The 17,500-nt window shown below is 37.9% G+C and overlaps 1 protein-coding gene across 1 annotated transcript in view; it reads right to left on the bottom strand.

Annotated features, from left to right (window-relative positions):
* The window catches only part of LOC140927416 (uncharacterized), a 27,509-nt gene that overhangs the window by 1,025 nt on the left and 8,984 nt on the right, over positions 1-17,500 (bottom strand). Inside the window, exons 4-5 of the mRNA XM_073377063.1 lie at positions 15,246-15,317; positions 7,798-7,869 (exon numbers count right to left, since the gene is read on the bottom strand). Coding sequence (XP_073233164.1) covers positions 7,798-7,869; positions 15,246-15,317 — 144 coding nt within the window. The remainder of the gene's footprint in view (positions 1-7,797; positions 7,870-15,245; positions 15,318-17,500) is intronic.

The following is a 17,500-nucleotide window of genomic DNA, read 5'->3' as shown; positions in this document are numbered from 1 at the left end:
AGAATATATTGCTTAAGCGAGATGAGGATTTTGATTATGTAGTCAGTGCGTCTGAATAAGCTGAAAGGAACGTTTTTCATATTGGAACGATTGCAAAACGCCAACAGTTGACATTGCACTGTGATAACTAGTGTGATTTCCCTAAGAATTACAATTACCTCTCACTACAGCAAATGCTCAACACTTTTTACCTGTGTTTTCACCAAACATGTTTATAACAAAATTAATAAAAAGAAAATATATAGGTTGTAGTCGATCTGGCTAAATCAAGTTCGATTTCTCAAAGGCAATTAATTTATTTTTACAGCCAATATTTTTTACTGGCCCGCTTATTATACAAAATTTATCGTGTTAAAATAATATGCGTTTGTCGGACCCTGTACCGGCGAAACGCCCCCGTTTTGATAGACAATATCAATATCCTAACCAAGTATTTGGAAGTAGGTATGGAACCCCTTCCATACGTAGTCTGTTGGAAACATACTAGAAGCTCTTGGATATGTAAGTCTCGTTTTTTTGCACCGTGATAGATAACATCTTTGTAACTAAGGTAACTCTTCCGCAGGTTAAGGTAGGCAATTTGAGATGATGAAGGATCTTGAATTCTGGATTTTAAATGAGGGGCAGTGTTTTGTATATTCCTTGCCAGTTTCGCTTGTGTGTTTTTTTTATGTCTCGCCTTTTTCGTCACTGGGAAATTCCCACCTGGAAAGCTAGTTTTATGGGTCCAAATGGCCTTATTTTAACGATCCTCATATCGCGCTTTTATCTACTTTGGAATTATTTCTCTTTAGTGCTTCCACTTTACTACTTGAGTGTTCAAACCCTTTTTGACCATCCTCTCTCACCTGGGGAATGTGTCCAATGTACCCTGTTTATTATAAAAAGTTGTGCGCTTTTTTTTTTCTTCATGGAAAGAAAATGTTTGATCGGAACGGTATTTACATTGAAGAAAGGCAGGGAAGGTAAACTATTAAGCTTTTGCCTTGGGTCGATTGACACGAATTCAGTTTTAGTCATACTTAACGTTAATTTATTTGCGATGAACGAGCGATTAATGTTGAGCAAGTCTTTATCCAGGGAAGATTGAATGGAATGGATATTGCCATTGGAATATTGTTCCCTGGGGAATTCCACACTTGAGGGAGCAACATTCTGAAAGGAACCATTGACACTGAACATAACTGAGTACGATTGCTTAAATAGAGGGAAAACTACTTGTAGCCACGAGAGACTGCGAGTTTTTTCCTGTTCTTTATTTTTTCATGTTTTGCGTTGCGTAAAGTTAGTTTAATTAGTGCCTTTGTTGTCGCGCTTGGAGTAGTCTTTTGTTAGCCTTTTTCATATGCGTATTCTTTCTGTATTCTAGTCTAGGCGTTGCGTTACGTAATCGTTATTGTCTATTTTTGTAAGTTCGTTAGGTTCATTATTTTCAGTCCAGTTTAGTATAAAGTTTTATTTTTGGTTCATGTAAATCAGTCGCTTAGTTGTATCCGGAGTTGCCGTACAGATCTTGTAAGTATAGTTTTTCCTGTAATTTTTGATCGTTTTCTTAGTCATTTGTTGTACTTTAAGTTATCGTTTTTGTAAGGTTTTCGGTCCGCGTTTATTAATTCTGTATTTTCTTTTTTTGCTGTAATTGTTCTAGTGAATCGAGAAGTAAAAGTCGAATTCAAACTGTACGAGAGTGTTTTTTACACTACTCATGGGTAACACCTGATATACCATAAAGATGTAATTTAGACAATAAGATATCATGATCGACTGTGTCAAACGCTTTCTTAAGGTCAAGAAAAACAATTGCTTCTAATAACGCTGTAACTGTTGAATGGAGCGCATGAAATCCAGATTGGTGCTTAGACAAAAATATTATAAATAGGCAAAGGGTTTGATTATAGATAATTCTTTCAAATACTTTGACAATTTACAAGACATGTTTCGGCACACTTATGCCATCTTCAGTTGTAGAACCTCATTACAACCTGAATATCTTCAGTTGTAGTAGTATTTACAATTTGAATATGCTAATTACAAGGATTTCAATGAAAGCTAGATGTGACAGAATTACAATGAAGAGAGAAAATGAAACAGCATAAATAAGAGCTAAGCTACAGGGAAAGTGACAGGTTTAAGTGTTTTACCTGTTTTTTTAGAATAGGTTTCTCCCACGTTATACCGCTATTTCGAGAAAGGTTGCGGCAAAACTGCGCACGCGACAATCCCGAAAGGTAATATGGGATATGATCAATACACCGTTCCTGGTACTGTAGCTGTCAAAACTTCTTTTGTCGCTTTTGTCGCAAACATACGTCCATGGCTTCTCGTGCCATTCTTTCAAACTTCTGTGAAGAACAGCAAACTCAAAACCACCCACAATACCTTTCGGGATTGTCGCGTGTACTTTTTCCGACAACCTTTGTCGAAATAGCTGTATACATAGCCTTCTTAATCTTTAACTAGAATCCAGATCGTGATGTCTCTTCAGCCTTATCACCTTGATGCTGTGTACTCTTCCAGTGAAGAAGGTGAAGAAGAACCCGTGGATTCAGGGGAGGAAGAAGTTTCGTAATGTCAATCTTCGAGCATTGAAAGTCGCCGGACGGATTCTTCAGTGTGTTTGTAAAAGATGTACAGTCATTTCAAGTGAATTGGAATGTGCGTGCTGCAAAGAGCTCCGTTTTTTGTGAAAGCCAGTGGAAGGTTTGTTACTTTACACTTGATATTTTTTAAAACTCACTTTTCAATCTTTTATTTCTATGGGGAACCAGGAACTTTGAAAGTCCATGATGCCTAGATAAGACTAGCCTGGTGGTTTGATGAAGCTGGTAATCCTTGGCCTCCTTATTGCCAAAATTACTTGATCGATTTACCGTTTATTTGATCCGAATAAATTGAAGACCTCCTGGCATGATACTTCCGCCAACTGTAACACAAAACTCAGTGATACTTTCATCGTGCGACCTCAATCCTTTGACTAACGAAGTGATATCGGTCGTTGCCGACCTTCAATATATTAATGAAAGTGTAACCGTTTTTGAATTGAAGAACAAGAAGTGAGGATGCAGACGCTAAGAATATATTGCTTAAGCGAGATGAGGATTTTGATTATGTAGTCAGTGCGTCTGAATAAGCTGAAAGGAACGTTTTTCATATTGGAACGATTGCAAAACGCCAACAGTTGACATTGCACTGTGATAACTAGTGTGATTTCCCTAAGAATTACAATTACCTCTCACTACAGCAAATGCTCAACACTTTTTACCTGTGTTTTCACCAAACATGTTTATAACAAAATTAATAAAAAGAAAATATATAGGTTGTAGTCGATCTGGCTAAATCAAGTTCGATTTCTCAAAGGCAATTAATTTATTTTTACAGCCAATATTTTTTACTGGCCCGCTTATTATACAAAATTTATCGTGTTAAAATAATATGCGTTTGTCGGACCCTGTACCGGCGAAACGCCCCCGTTTTGATAGACAATATCAATATCCTAACCAAGTATTTGGAAGTAGGTATGGAACCCCTTCCATACGTAGTCTGTTGGAAACATACTAGAAGCTCTTGGATATGTAAGTCTCGTTTTTTTGCACCGTGATAGATAACATCTTTGTAACTAAGGTAACTCTTCCGCAGGTTAAGGTAGGCAATTTGAGATGATGAAGGATCTTGAATTCTGGATTTTAAATGAGGGGCAGTGTTTTGTATATTCCTTGCCAGTTTCGCTTGTGTGTTTTTTTTATGTCTCGCCTTTTTCGTCACTGGGAAATTCCCACCTGGAAAGCTAGTTTTATGGGTCCAAATGGCCTTATTTTAACGATCCTCATATCGCGCTTTTATCTACTTTGGAATTATTTCTCTTTAGTGCTTCCACTTTACTACTTGAGTGTTCAAACCCTTTTTGACCATCCTCTCTCACCTGGGGAATGTGTCCAATGTACCCTGTTTATTATAAAAAGTTGTGCGCTTTTTTTTTTCTTCATGGAAAGAAAATGTTTGATCGGAACGGTATTTACATTGAAGAAAGGCAGGGAAGGTAAACTATTAAGCTTTTGCCTTGGGTCGATTGACACGAATTCAGTTTTAGTCATACTTAACGTTAATTTATTTGCGATGAACGAGCGATTAATGTTGAGCAAGTCTTTATCCAGGGAAGATTGAATGGAATGGATATTGCCATTGGAATATTGTTCCCTGGGGAATTCCACACTTGAGGGAGCAACATTCTGAAAGGAACCATTGACACTGAACATAACTGAGTACGATTGCTTAAATAGAGGGAAAACTACTTGTAGCCACGAGAGACTGCGAGTTTTTTCCTGTTCTTTATTTTTTCATGTTTTGCGTTGCGTAAAGTTAGTTTAATTAGTGCCTTTGTTGTCGCGCTTGGAGTAGTCTTTTGTTAGCCTTTTTCATATGCGTATTCTTTCTGTATTCTAGTCTAGGCGTTGCGTTACGTAATCGTTATTGTCTATTTTTGTAAGTTCGTTAGGTTCATTATTTTCAGTCCAGTTTAGTATAAAGTTTTATTTTTGGTTCATGTAAATCAGTCGCTTAGTTGTATCCGGAGTTGCCGTACAGATCTTGTAAGTATAGTTTTTCCTGTAATTTTTGATCGTTTTCTTAGTCATTTGTTGTACTTTAAGTTATCGTTTTTGTAAGGTTTTCGGTCCGCGTTTATTAATTCTGTATTTTCTTTTTTTGCTGTAATTGTTCTAGTGAATCGAGAAGTAAAAGTCGAATTCAAACTGTACGAGAGTGTTTTTTACACTACTCATGGGTAACACCTGATATACCATAAAGATGTAATTTAGACAATAAGATATCATGATCGACTGTGTCAAACGCTTTCTTAAGGTCAAGAAAAACAATTGCTTCTAATAACGCTGTAACTGTTGAATGGAGCGCATGAAATCCAGATTGGTGCTTAGACAAAAATATTATAAATAGGCAAAGGGTTTGATTATAGATAATTCTTTCAAATACTTTGACAATTTACAAGACATGTTTCGGCACACTTATGCCATCTTCAGTTGTAGAACCTCATTACAACCTGAATATCTTCAGTTGTAGTAGTATTTACAATTTGAATATGCTAATTACAAGGATTTCAATGAAAGCTAGATGTGACAGAATTACAATGAAGAGAGAAAATGAAACAGCATAAATAAGAGCTAAGCTACAGGGAAAGTGACAGGTTTAAGTGTTTTACCTGTTTTTTTAGAATAGGTTTCTCCCACGTTATACCGCTATTTCGAGAAAGGTTGCGGCAAAACTGCGCACGCGACAATCCCGAAAGGTAATATGGGATATGATCAATACACCGTTCCTGGTACTGTAGCTGTCAAAACTTCTTTTGTCGCTTTTGTCGCAAACATACGTCCATGGCTTCTCGTGCCATTCTTTCAAACTTCTGTGAAGAACAGCAAACTCAAAACCACCCACAATACCTTTCGGGATTGTCGCGTGTACTTTTTCCGACAACCTTTGTCGAAATAGCTGTATACATAGCCTTCTTAATCTTTAACTAGAATCCAGTTATTAGGAATAGTAAACATGACAGGATTCTCTGCAAGCTAGAGATGAAGCAATGCGTTTGTAGACATGTGAAGCCTTGTCCGATACAAGGAGCTGAAGGACGCGAGTGGAGAACTGGCCAGTAGTTTCGCCAATGTAACTGGCATTACAGCCAGCACAAGAAAAAAATTACCCGCGATTGGAGCCCATGAGTAACAGAATCTTTCACTTTGAAAAAAATGCCCAGCATTAACTTAATGTCAAGATTTGTGCGATAATAATTCACTAAATGTCGCAATTTAGTTTGTGCAACTGCGAAGAAACGGCCTCTATTAGGGATTTTACAATAGTGATTAGTAGTCTTAGGCTTAGGGTCAACTGGCTTAGTAGTATTACCAATGGCATTAGAAACATATCTATTAACAGCCCTCTCAATAACCTAATTATAGAGATAACTGATACTGGACGATAATTGTCTGTGTAACCCTTGCGGACTTCTAATCATCAGGAAATATACCCTTAGCTAGAGAACTCTTAAATATAATTAAAATATGAGTTGCACTTAAATCAGCGCAATCAAGGATAAGTCGACAAGATATTTCATCGAGACCAGCACCTTTAGATTTGTTCAGGTTTTTTTTAAAAAAAGAGACAACACCTGATTACTATCTGTTGGGACAAGTTCGAATCCCTTCGCTAAGGCCAGAGATATGTTCCTGAAAACTGGGACCATTGTTTAAAGGTACTTTATAATTAAAAGGTTTGACAAAGCGGTTAAATTAGTTATACAAACTCCATTCAAACCTAAATCCTTAATAGAAGACCTGCCCGTTTTACGAGAAGTGTGCTCATTGATCCCTTGCCACGTTCTAAGCGCGTCGCGGTCAGATTCGCTCAATTTGTTTTTATAGAATATTTCTTTAGCTTTTTTGATTTCAGCATTGACTTTGTAACGCATTCTTTTAAAGCAGACTCAGTCGTGCGGATCATTGGGCCTAAATCCGAATCCACCGATTATGTTTCATGTGAATTCGTCAAAAACGCTCCTTGAGTTGTGTGTCAGCTATACAATTTTACAAAACGTCCTCACGCTTTAAGGAACGATATCTCTCAACATTACTGGAATGTTTAAGTAACCCTCGGCATTTCATGTTCATGTTTTCTGATAAGCTAAACTATCGATCTACCTCTACATTAAATGTCTGTGGTTTATTCTGAATTTTCTTCCAAGACTCCTACTAAGAAAGTTGACCGTCTGTCAAATTCCGACCTTGAGTCTCCACCTGTTCCTCGTATTCGTCCGTACTTGAATCGTATTCTAGATCCTCATCATCATTCGCGGGGTCACTTTCGGGGGTCTCATCCTTCCATTCTTTCGCGAGCTCTTTTACTTCACGCATTTGTTCTACTGCTTTCTCTGGAAGTCTTACTATTTGAAACTGTGGAATAGCAGGAAGTGCTGACAATGTTCTGGATCAGGGTACCATGAGCTCCTTTCACTGGTGTAATAATACACTGTCGAAGAATGTTGTAGCCAACTGGGAAAAAGCAAATTTGTAGGATCTTCATGGCGGTGCAGGGTTGGCAAATGCGACAAGACGAAGGGCGGCGTTAGCAACCCTCAGTCACGTGAAAGGTAACAAAAAAGGCGTTGATATGCATTCCTGCTCTGGCGCGAAAATGACAGATTTTTGAAGAACGTTTTATTGACGTGGCTCAAACGGACGAAAATATGTGAGGCTAGCAGCTGTTTCTTAAACGGGGATATTTACAAGGTGTAAAAGCTTGCAGTGTAGATAGCCATGTAATTTATAAAACGTAATGAGCCTCCAGCAAGAAAACCAAGGGAGCGTTATCACTTGACCAAGAAAACCTTGCTTACCAATCAGCAAATAAATCATTTCATTTAAACGAAATGCAACCTTAGGAAATGCAATGTCTTGAGAAAAAAAACTTTTTTAAAGGTCCAAAATCCCATGTATGGTCGGACAATAAACAGACCATTCGCTTGAGATGCGTTACATTTGCAATTAAACAAATCATAAACTAATGTTGAAACATATTTTAGAACGTGCTGTAAAAACAGGCTTTTTGGGTGTATTACCCTTCTTCAATTGTATTGTAGTGCGTTCACCTTCCTATAAATTAGTTTCACAATAAATGGTACATGAAAAGTCCTATTTACGAGACATTGCATATACGGCGCCATTTACATTTAGTATTTTGATTTGAAATAGTGTCTCAAACCAACATTATTTAACAACTATTCAGACAACTTACAGCTTCTGCAAATTTGTCAGGTTGGAGAATACCCCTGCGTCAAGATCCACAATGTTATTGGAACTAAGATCCCTGTAAAATAAGACAAACAAACAAAAGAAAAATACAAGAAGTTGCTCCAAAATTATGTTCCTCGGATTGTTTCTAGAAATGGTCGTAAAAATAGGTGTTTCGGGTGTATAACCCTTCTTCAGTGTAAGAAAACGTCGTCGCATAAGTCGGTAACTTAACTCGCATAACTCGTTATCATAACGTTAACAGTTTTTCTTACAAAAAAGAGGGGCTCTGTACCCGCAACGACTTTTTGTGGTAGTTTTGAAATTTTGTCTCTACATCATTATTCTATATGGTCAGACAAAGTTATGAATTCACTCTTCAAACCATCTTTGGAAGGAGAAAATTAAAAGAAAAATAGGAAGAAGGCTTGCAAGAGATATTTTTTTCAATTTCCGACTCTTATCTTCGTTTCCATGAAAACCCATCAGTGTTATTTTGCGTATTTGACATAGTTATGGCCTGAAATCCTGACAAAAGAACACTGGAGAAGCTGTACCCTCACGTAGTACGAGTTCTGATTAAAAATAGAAATCTGTACAGTCAACTACGTATCACTATACGTTTTCCTTTTGGTAATCTGTTTCACAAGAATTGGCGCAGGTAACTAGGAATTAATATTCGCAAGACTTAGTGTAAAATTGCCACTCACTACAAACCCTTAGATTTGTTGCCGCGAAATGCTTGACCGATGTTAACATTTTTTTCATAGTCTCAGGTATACAGCGTGACCATGATTTTGCCGTCAAAATGCATTTTTACCCTTTCTATGGCTTTTTTGTGTAGGTAATAGCAACAACAACAACTTATATTTAAATCCGGAAATATATTTTAAAAAATACAGTGGAAATGGCCCGCAGTTAGTGAGGCTATTCGAGACAGGTCAGGCTACATAAATACTCTGAAAGCTTAATAGTTCCAATTTACTGCTTATTTCTTTTAAAAAATCAAAATATTAACGCGATTTAGAAATGAGAAGCTTTTTGTGAAAGTGGGTGTCACTGTAAACTTATGTCAAGTCCAGCTAAAAATTAACGGAAGAAGAAAATTAAGAACGCATTCGCTTCTTAACACGTTTGACTAAAAAACCGTGTCTCAGATTTTTGTCAAGTGCGATTGTTCTGTTGTTATAAGCAAGTGAAGTTAGGGATAGTAAATCATTAGCACTACCTGTGAAAAAAAATACATTAACTCGAAAATGAAAAAGACATCAAAATTCGCAGACACGATTTTTTAGAAAAACTATCGGACAGTAAGTTGGCCAAATTTCAGCCAAATTGGTTCACGGGTTGCCGACTTGGAGTTTAAAACCTACCCTGAACTTGCCCTCATTTTTATTTCGAGAAAACAGTGAAAAAAGATTTTTGGCGGCGTATTACCCTTGAGGAGATTATAACAGATTATAACACCAAAGCTGTCAATGTTGATGCATATCAGAGAAGGGACAACAATAGTGACACAGCAGGAAAAGTTGAAAACGAAACCCGACGACAGATGAACAATTTATTTCAAAGGCTCTGCTCTGTTCGATTCTTTCTGTTGTCCAGAAAGCTTCATTACTTATTTGCAATGGGCAGTTTTCATTTTCGCACCGCACCGGGCAAGCCAAGTTGAACCAAGCCCACTTTTACTCGATACATTTTTTGAAAGTTCGACATTTCCCTGGAAAAATCGACAACAAACCGCTTCCCGGAGTTTTTCTTGAAGCTTCTTTCCTGCTACAATAGACTTTCAAAACAGCACTTTGTCCGATTTTTATATGGCGCGGGACCTCTCGTGACTTTATCTCTCGCTTGGCTGCTTCGTGGCCTAAAATGCTCCCTCCGCTCGCTAACGAACTCGTGAAACTCGATTCCGCGGTAGTTTCAATGGGTTTTTCAGGAGCTTTGTCACTCTCTGCTAATTTCGAAGCCCACTCTTTGGCGGCAAAACGATTTTGTCGTCTTCTTTTAACTTGGAGTCGAGGACGAAAACGGACAAGCTGTTTTTTCTTCTTTGGAGGCATTCACTTTCAAACTCCAGGGAAAAACAGTGAGCTCTATACTTGTAAACCACGATTTCTGTCAAATTGCGTGATTAGCTTGGTTCAACAGCGGCACGCGTATCAAGTATGACAGGACTTGTCAACGATCAATTAAAATAATTAGCATAGAAAAAACGTTTGCACTTCATAAGTCTGCACACAAAAAGCATTTTTTCTTGGAATTTTTTTAAAAGAAAGCTCTTGATGAGCTCTATTTAATCGTTTAAAAATTGCAAATTTAGATAAATGATGATTTTTTTACCCTGGATGATACCTTAATTATATATGGAGGAAGGCACTTAATTAATATGGAGGAACGCATTTTTTTGCGAGGGAATCCTGTATATGCAATGAAGGGAATCCACTATTTGCGAGGGAATCCAAAGGGAATCCACCAACGAGGCTTAATTTTGCTGAAGCATAACTACTCACGTGGCCAGCATATATGCAAATTTATTGGAACAAAAGAAAGCGTTTGCATAAGGAAAGAATTCAACTCCCACAGGATTTCTTAGTACACCAAAATGGCCGCCGTTTCATTGTTTTGGAACACAAATATGGCCGCCCTGACGTCATGTGAAACGCTCTGTATTTTAATGTAGTTTTTGTTTCTAGAAATTTGTAATGGTGTTGTAAATAATTGTATAATTCAGCCTTTAAGAGCGACTCCGCGTAAATATCAACTAGACGTGGAAATAGTCAAAAAATGACCTGCCCTCAAACTCAACCAGAATAAGCCCTATGGGCCCTAGTTACAAAATCGTTGGTTTGAGTACGATCGAGTGAATAGTATTTTTTTAACGAATTTTTTTCTTCCCGAGGCCTAAAATGGGCAAAAATCATGCAAAATTAGAGTCATATTCAGTAACTCGTACATTTTAAAATAAAGTTGGCTACTAAAATATAATGACACTTCACATTTTTACTATCTTTCCTCTATAATTTTAACTGATTAGTTCGCGATTTGGTAAACAAGAGATTTTGTAAGAAATTTTCAAAGTTGTTGACTCAAAATCGCTTAATCAACCGTCAAAATTTAGCACTTTTTCACGAGATAAAAAAAGCGGATTGGTACATGGCTTTGAACACCAAGGCTTGTTTATCCTGAAAGAGCATTCTTTTTTCTTCAAATTAGCGAAATAAAATTTTTGGGTAAATGAAATCACGAGCGCTGACAAAGCGAAGCAAATGTAAATATTATACTAAAACCGGGCGAAAAAACGTGACCTATGACCGAAGCACAACCAAATGCGAATTACGGTAGGCGCCAAACCTTTAATTATTCGGTAACTTGTCGAAACAATATTGGTCCGAAACGTGTATAGATTTTTTTAAATAAAGCTGTGTTAAAGTATTAAGTGTCAAAAAGTCCACAAAGCGGTAAAAAATACAATAAAAGTCACGCGTATTAAATCTGTTCCGTTTTCTGAGTTTTATGCAGCGATTTATGCGATTCAACGAATTAACAATTTTTAATCCAACGATACCCACCTGAGACTGTGTTAGTTTAAGAGTCCATAGAACTTCTCAAAAGATTTCTCGGAAAGACCTCCAGGAGCAAATGAATGAAGAATTTGAACTTATAATTGTAAAAATTTCACTCGCCGCCACGGGAAAACGAAAACAACTGTCGAACTGCCACAGGCAAACCAGCTTTTAGTGCAGTCATGCAAAGCAGACAAAGCATGTCACGTCACGTAATTCTGCCCCGCGCATTTGGAAAGGAGGGAAGAAATTCTTCCATGCTGTGTGCTAAAACATTTATGACATAAAACTAACTTTGGACTGTATCTTTTCTAACTAGTTGAAGAAAAGAATAACTTTTTCCCCCTGTTTTTGCTCGAGGAGCGCAGTGCACCTCTTTTATTTTATCTGCTGTTTATAATTATTGTGTTTCAAGTTCAGAACGTGCATCTGTAGTTAGCAATTGGTTTGTTCGAATTACCGAATGCTGTAGAAAGGATATCAAAGGGCACCAAAGCAGTGGCGGATCCAGGGGGATCCGAGCCCTCCCCCCCCCCTCCCATCAGACCTGATACTTGTTTGAGACTAAAGTCCTTATAACGATAGGTTTGTATATCACTGTTTAACTGGCTGAATTTTTTAATGAAACGCGTGTTGTATTTTGCCACCAAACTAAATTCCAGGGATATTCAAAAATGTGATTGTCTTTGGGTACCCTTCGTAGTCGGTGTATTTCCCGGGCCAACGGCAACTGACTCTCACAGATTGAGAAACACGTAGTCGTCTCTCGCCTTCTCAGTGACTACTGGGAGGGGGTGTGGGGATTCAAAAGTCCTTTCTGAACCAAAATTTGGACCTCCCCCCACCTCAATGAAAAATTCTTGAATCTCCCCCTGCAAAGATGTTACTCTGAGTTCGGAGCCAATCAAGGCTTATGCTGGCGTGTGCAAGTAAATCAATTTTTTCGAGTTATATTAGAGGCTCACTTGTAGGACGAAAAACATTTTATTTATGTATTATGAAAATTGTGCTGATCATGTGTATCCTAGAAGAACAAGAGACATATTTGTTGCGAGCCGTTTCTAATCATTTGGTTTCCTGTGGTTCGGTGGTTCCTTGTGTTGAAACATCCCCGCTAAAAGCCAACAACAGGGACTGAGCTCTTCGGAAGCCAATGAACTAGTGGCCACATCCGGATCTCAAAAAAAGATTTGGATAAGTTGAAAGGACAAATCGAAGGAAGTGATCGACGAAAAGAGAAAAGAAAGCCAGTACAAACAAACTTAAGAATATATTACATGATATCATTTTTCCCGGTATTAGTCGGTTTGCAACACAAACCTTTGTCGGGGGCTGATACTGTGGGGTCGTTACCAAAATTGAATTTGAAACTAAAGTACGTAATTATAAACATCATTGGTGATTACAAAGGTAGTCTAATAAGCCTGAACTGGCGCAAGTAAGAAACCAAAAATAACGACCTGACCCTGGTTGATGAAACGACCGATCATTTTTCCAAGTACCGTGTGGAACGAAATTTTTGCAGGAGTTTATTTTTGCGGGTTGGCGATTTTTTTTGTTTTGCGGGAACTAATTTTTGCGGTTAGGACAGACTGGTTTTTCTTGTTGGGGATTAATTTTTGCGATTTCAGGAAGTACCCAGTACCCAGCATTGTAATATTCTCGTTTTCATTGAGCGTGCAATAGAAATACATATTTTCAAACAATACTAAGGGTGTGTCAGTATTTGTTTCTGAAAAAAAGAGACCAGTTGTAATTGAACAGACACGATTTCTTGGTACTGTATTCTTGTGTAGTGAATTTAAGTTAGGGAATACAGTATTTCCTCTGGAGTAAATTTTTGCGGGAAATATTTTTGCTGTAATTTTTATTTGCGGGAACTTATTTTTGCAAAGTACTGACAGTCATGAAATCCTATCAATAAAATTCAGCCGTGAGTGAAATATTGAAAATGACAAGAAGACTGAGGGGAAAAATAATAACAGATCAGTCCACTGGGTTTAAAATTGTTTCGCCTGACATTTTATGTAAGCGAACGGGAATGACATATTTATTTGTTCTGGAGCGATGAATTTTTTTTAAAAGCACGTTTCATAGCAAAAATTTGCCAAAACTTTAACTGAGAGCCATTGCTAGATTCTATGGTATTTTTTCTCGTTCCTTTTTTTTCTAGTTCAGTTTGGTCACATGAACCGTGATGTCAGCTTTTTAAGTTAAGATAACCATATTTAGGACGTTGTGGACATGTCTCATATTTTCTCAGTCGTGACAGATGAAACCTTTATTACACTTGGGTTCAAATGTTGTTACGGATGGACCTTTATTACACTTGGATCCAGTTATTGCACTTGTGCCTTCCACAAGTTCCACTGACAAGAAATCCGGATCCATGAAGCGAATTTGGCCTAAAAGGCAACCAAACATTTAGCCTCCCTTGGTGGCTTTTCAGGGGAGTCATGTTTTCCCATATTTCCTCCCTTACTTGAGACCAAGATATGTGTCATTTATACCAGTCTGTAAATAAAGCGAAGGGAAAATCAGAAAATTTAGGGTAACTTTGTTGAGATCAAAGATGAAAAAAAAATTGACACTTTTCGTTTGTGGGGAGGGAGAAATTGCAAATCCCCTAAAAACGCCTGCTCATCAAGTCCGAGGCGGAAAAGGCACCTTAAGCGAGGGCAAAAATGAAACAGTCCAAAGCTAATTTTATTTCATAAATGTTTTAGCGCACGGCGTTCAATAATTTATTCCCAAGACCCATTATGGCTCTTGTTTCTTCCCTCCTTCCCAAATGCGCTGGGCAGAATTACGTGACGCGGACATGCCTTGCATGACTGCACTGAAAGCTGGTTTGCCTGTGGCAGTTCGACAGCTGTTTTGGTTCATTGCGGTGGCGGCAAGTCAAATTGTTACAGTTATAAGTTCAAATTCTTCATTCATTTCCTTCTTGAGGTCTTTCCGAGGAATCTTCTGAGAAGTTCTGTGGACCCTTAAACTAACACAGTCTCAGGTGGGTATCGTTGGATTAAAAATTGTTAATTCGTTAAATCGCTGCATAAAATTCAGAAAACGGAACAGATTACTTGTGACTTTTGTCGTATTTTTTACCGCTTTGTGGACTTTTTGACCCTTAATACTTTAACTCAGCTTTATTTAAAAAATCTATACACGTTTCGGACCAATATTGTTTCGAGAAGTTACCGAATAATTAAAGGTTTGGCGCCTACCGTAATTCGCATTTGGTTGTGCTTCGGTCAGAGGTCACGTTTTTCGCCTGTTTTTAGTGTAACACTTACATTTGCTTCGCTTTGTCAGCGCTCGTGATTTCATTTACCCAAAAATTTTATTTCGCTAATTTGAAGAAAAAAGAATGCTCTTTCAGGCTAAACAAGCCTTGGTGTTCAAAGCCATGTACCAATCCGCTTTTTTATCTCGTGAAAAAGTGCTAAATTTTGACGGTTGATTAAGCGATTTTGAGTCAACAACTTTGAAAATTTCTTTAAAAATCTCCTGTTTACCAAATCGCGAACTAACCAGTTAAAATTATAGAGGAAAGATAGTAAAAATGTGGAGTGTCATTATATTTCAGTAGCCAACTTTATTTTAAAATACGAGTTACTGAATATGACTCTAATTTTGCATGATTTTTGCCCATTTTAGGCCTCGGGAAGAAAAAAATTCGTTAAAAAAAATACTATTCACTCGATCGTACTTAAACCAACGATTTTGTAACTAGGGCCCATAGGGCTTTATTCTGGCCGAGTTTGAGGCCAGGTCATTTTTTGGCTATTTCCACGTCTAGTTGATACTTACGCGGAGTCGCTCTTAAGGTTCGAAGCGATTTAAAATAAACTATCTATCGATCTATCTAAAAAATAAAACTTACAAGACGGACAACAGTGGAAAATTGGAGAATAGCCCTACGGGCAGCTGCTGAATCTCGTTGTATCTAAGATTCCTGTTGGCGAAAAATTTAAAAAGAAAAAAAGACCTCTTCAGTAACATCACATGACCTGTGTTTTTTAAAGGAGCTATATTCAGCCTTTGACATTTCTATTCTTATGACGTAATTTTTACGTAAGTGGAGTAAGTGATGGAGCTAATGTTTTTTTCCCACAACAAAAAAAACCTTTACAGAATTGACTTTGTTATTCATTTTAATATTTCGCCGTTTCTCATTGGTTCATTCTTCATAAACAACTGGTGCTTACGATAATTGGAGGATGCGAGCAATATACTGTCGATTCGATGGTATAAATTACGATACACCATCGATCAACGTCGTTTCCAGGCGTACTTTGCTATCCAAAGACGAAGTAGCTGAATTTCTAACTAAATGAACGGAATAAACGCAAGATTACGCAAACCATATCGCTCGATTGATGTTATCCACATTTTAAGGAGTATCTACAAGGGAAAACTTGTGCTCCTGAAACCGTGGCGAAACCGTGGGTAAACTTGTTAAGAACTTAGAAATATTTTGAATGAATAATAAAACAATTATCGAATTCGGCTTTCGTATGATATGAAGAATTATGGAGATCTCGGAGGATGTTATCCACCTCGGCCTTCGGCCTCATTGGAAAACCTCCTCCTCTCCTCGAACTGCGCAATTCTTCACATCCTACTCATCTCCAATCAATAATTGCTATATAGCAATATCTCGATGACTCTTTCTTAGATTTTGCTTAAACCTCACTATCATCGAGGCACCTATTGGAAAAAAAAGCTCTCGTAAACGATATAGAAGAACGTTTCCCCCCTGCCGAGAAATATGGCTGCGCTTAGAACTGAAAAGTATAAGCGTTACATAAATATATTATTATTATTATTATTATTATTATTATTATCATCGTATGACCGTACGGTACGGTCACGTTTTCTCGGAGGCAAAGATAATTTCTTCAAATGTTTAAAGCAGCTTTTTTTTGGAATAGTTTATAGCCAAAAGTTTCCGATTATCGCCAGCATTATTATTTATAAGAATGACTGACCGAAGAAAATTAAAACCTAGACGCAAATGGACGGAACAAATGAATGCCGATATTCTAAGCTGCAAACGAGAGGCCGTGGCTATGACACTATTGGACAAACCACCACTGGATGGTAATGGGAGGAAAAAAGGCTATATCAGAATTATGAGTGAGCTCTGGGATGCGAAAGGATATGGAGATCTCGGACTCCCAAGCCAGAACTTACGAGATCAAGCAGCTAGACTTGAGAAAACGCTAGAAGAGAACTCAGAAAACCTATCGTGGGAGGCACAGACGGATGCAAATTCAAGAGTTCTCGCTCAAAGAATCGTGTCTACGGATGCTCAAATCGGAGCAAACTCGAGAGGCTTTACTTCTTTTCCCATAAATACAGATTTCTCTATTCTTGAAGAAACAGCGAGTGAATCACAATATGCTAATCTGTTAGCCTCATCAAACCAAGATTTACATATAGCTAGTACTCCTCAAATCCCAGGAGACGCAGAGCAGAAAGAGCAAAGTGAAAACCATTTAAACAGCCCGGGATGCCTTCCAGAGTATAATACCATTTACAAGCCATCTATGATCAACTGGGGGAAACAAAGCGATGGTAATGCAATTGTTATATCGACTTCAGTCATAACAGATGCTTACAACGAGATCGCAACCTGGAGAAAAAACGTATTTCTTGTACCGTATGGGAAAATAGGAAGGGATTTTATTGATCAAGTGACTTTGCATATTAATGACTGGAATAGTGGTTCCGACAATCAGCACATATCCCCGAAAGCAGCTTTTGTGCTTCTCGCTGTAAGGCTCCAAAAGCCAAGCCCGAAGTCTACGGCAAAAGATCATCAAGATGTCTTGTCTAAGCGCCTAACACTTTGGAGGCAAGGTGAAATTAATAAGTTATTACGCGAAGGTAGAATTATTCAAGGTCGTATCGGAAAACTCAAGGCGTCGGAACCGCCCGATAGATCTAAGGTTTTTGCTAAGCTTGTACTGGAAGGTCAAATCAACTCAGCGCTGTGTTTCCTGATTGAAACAACTAGTGGTGGTGTGCTGTCTTTAACAGATGAGGTCATGTCGCAGTTAAAACAGAGACATCCCAATCCACAATCAGCCAAATTAGGTTCACTGCTTTTCAGGCCAATTGATGACCAGTATC

This window comes from Porites lutea, chromosome 1, assembly GCF_958299795.1.
Source record: "Porites lutea chromosome 1, jaPorLute2.1, whole genome shotgun sequence".
In the NCBI taxonomy this organism is placed as follows: domain Eukaryota; kingdom Metazoa; phylum Cnidaria; class Anthozoa; order Scleractinia; family Poritidae; genus Porites; species Porites lutea.
The sequence above is the reverse complement of the archived record's forward strand: the minus strand, read 5'-3'. Positions and strand labels throughout refer to the sequence as shown.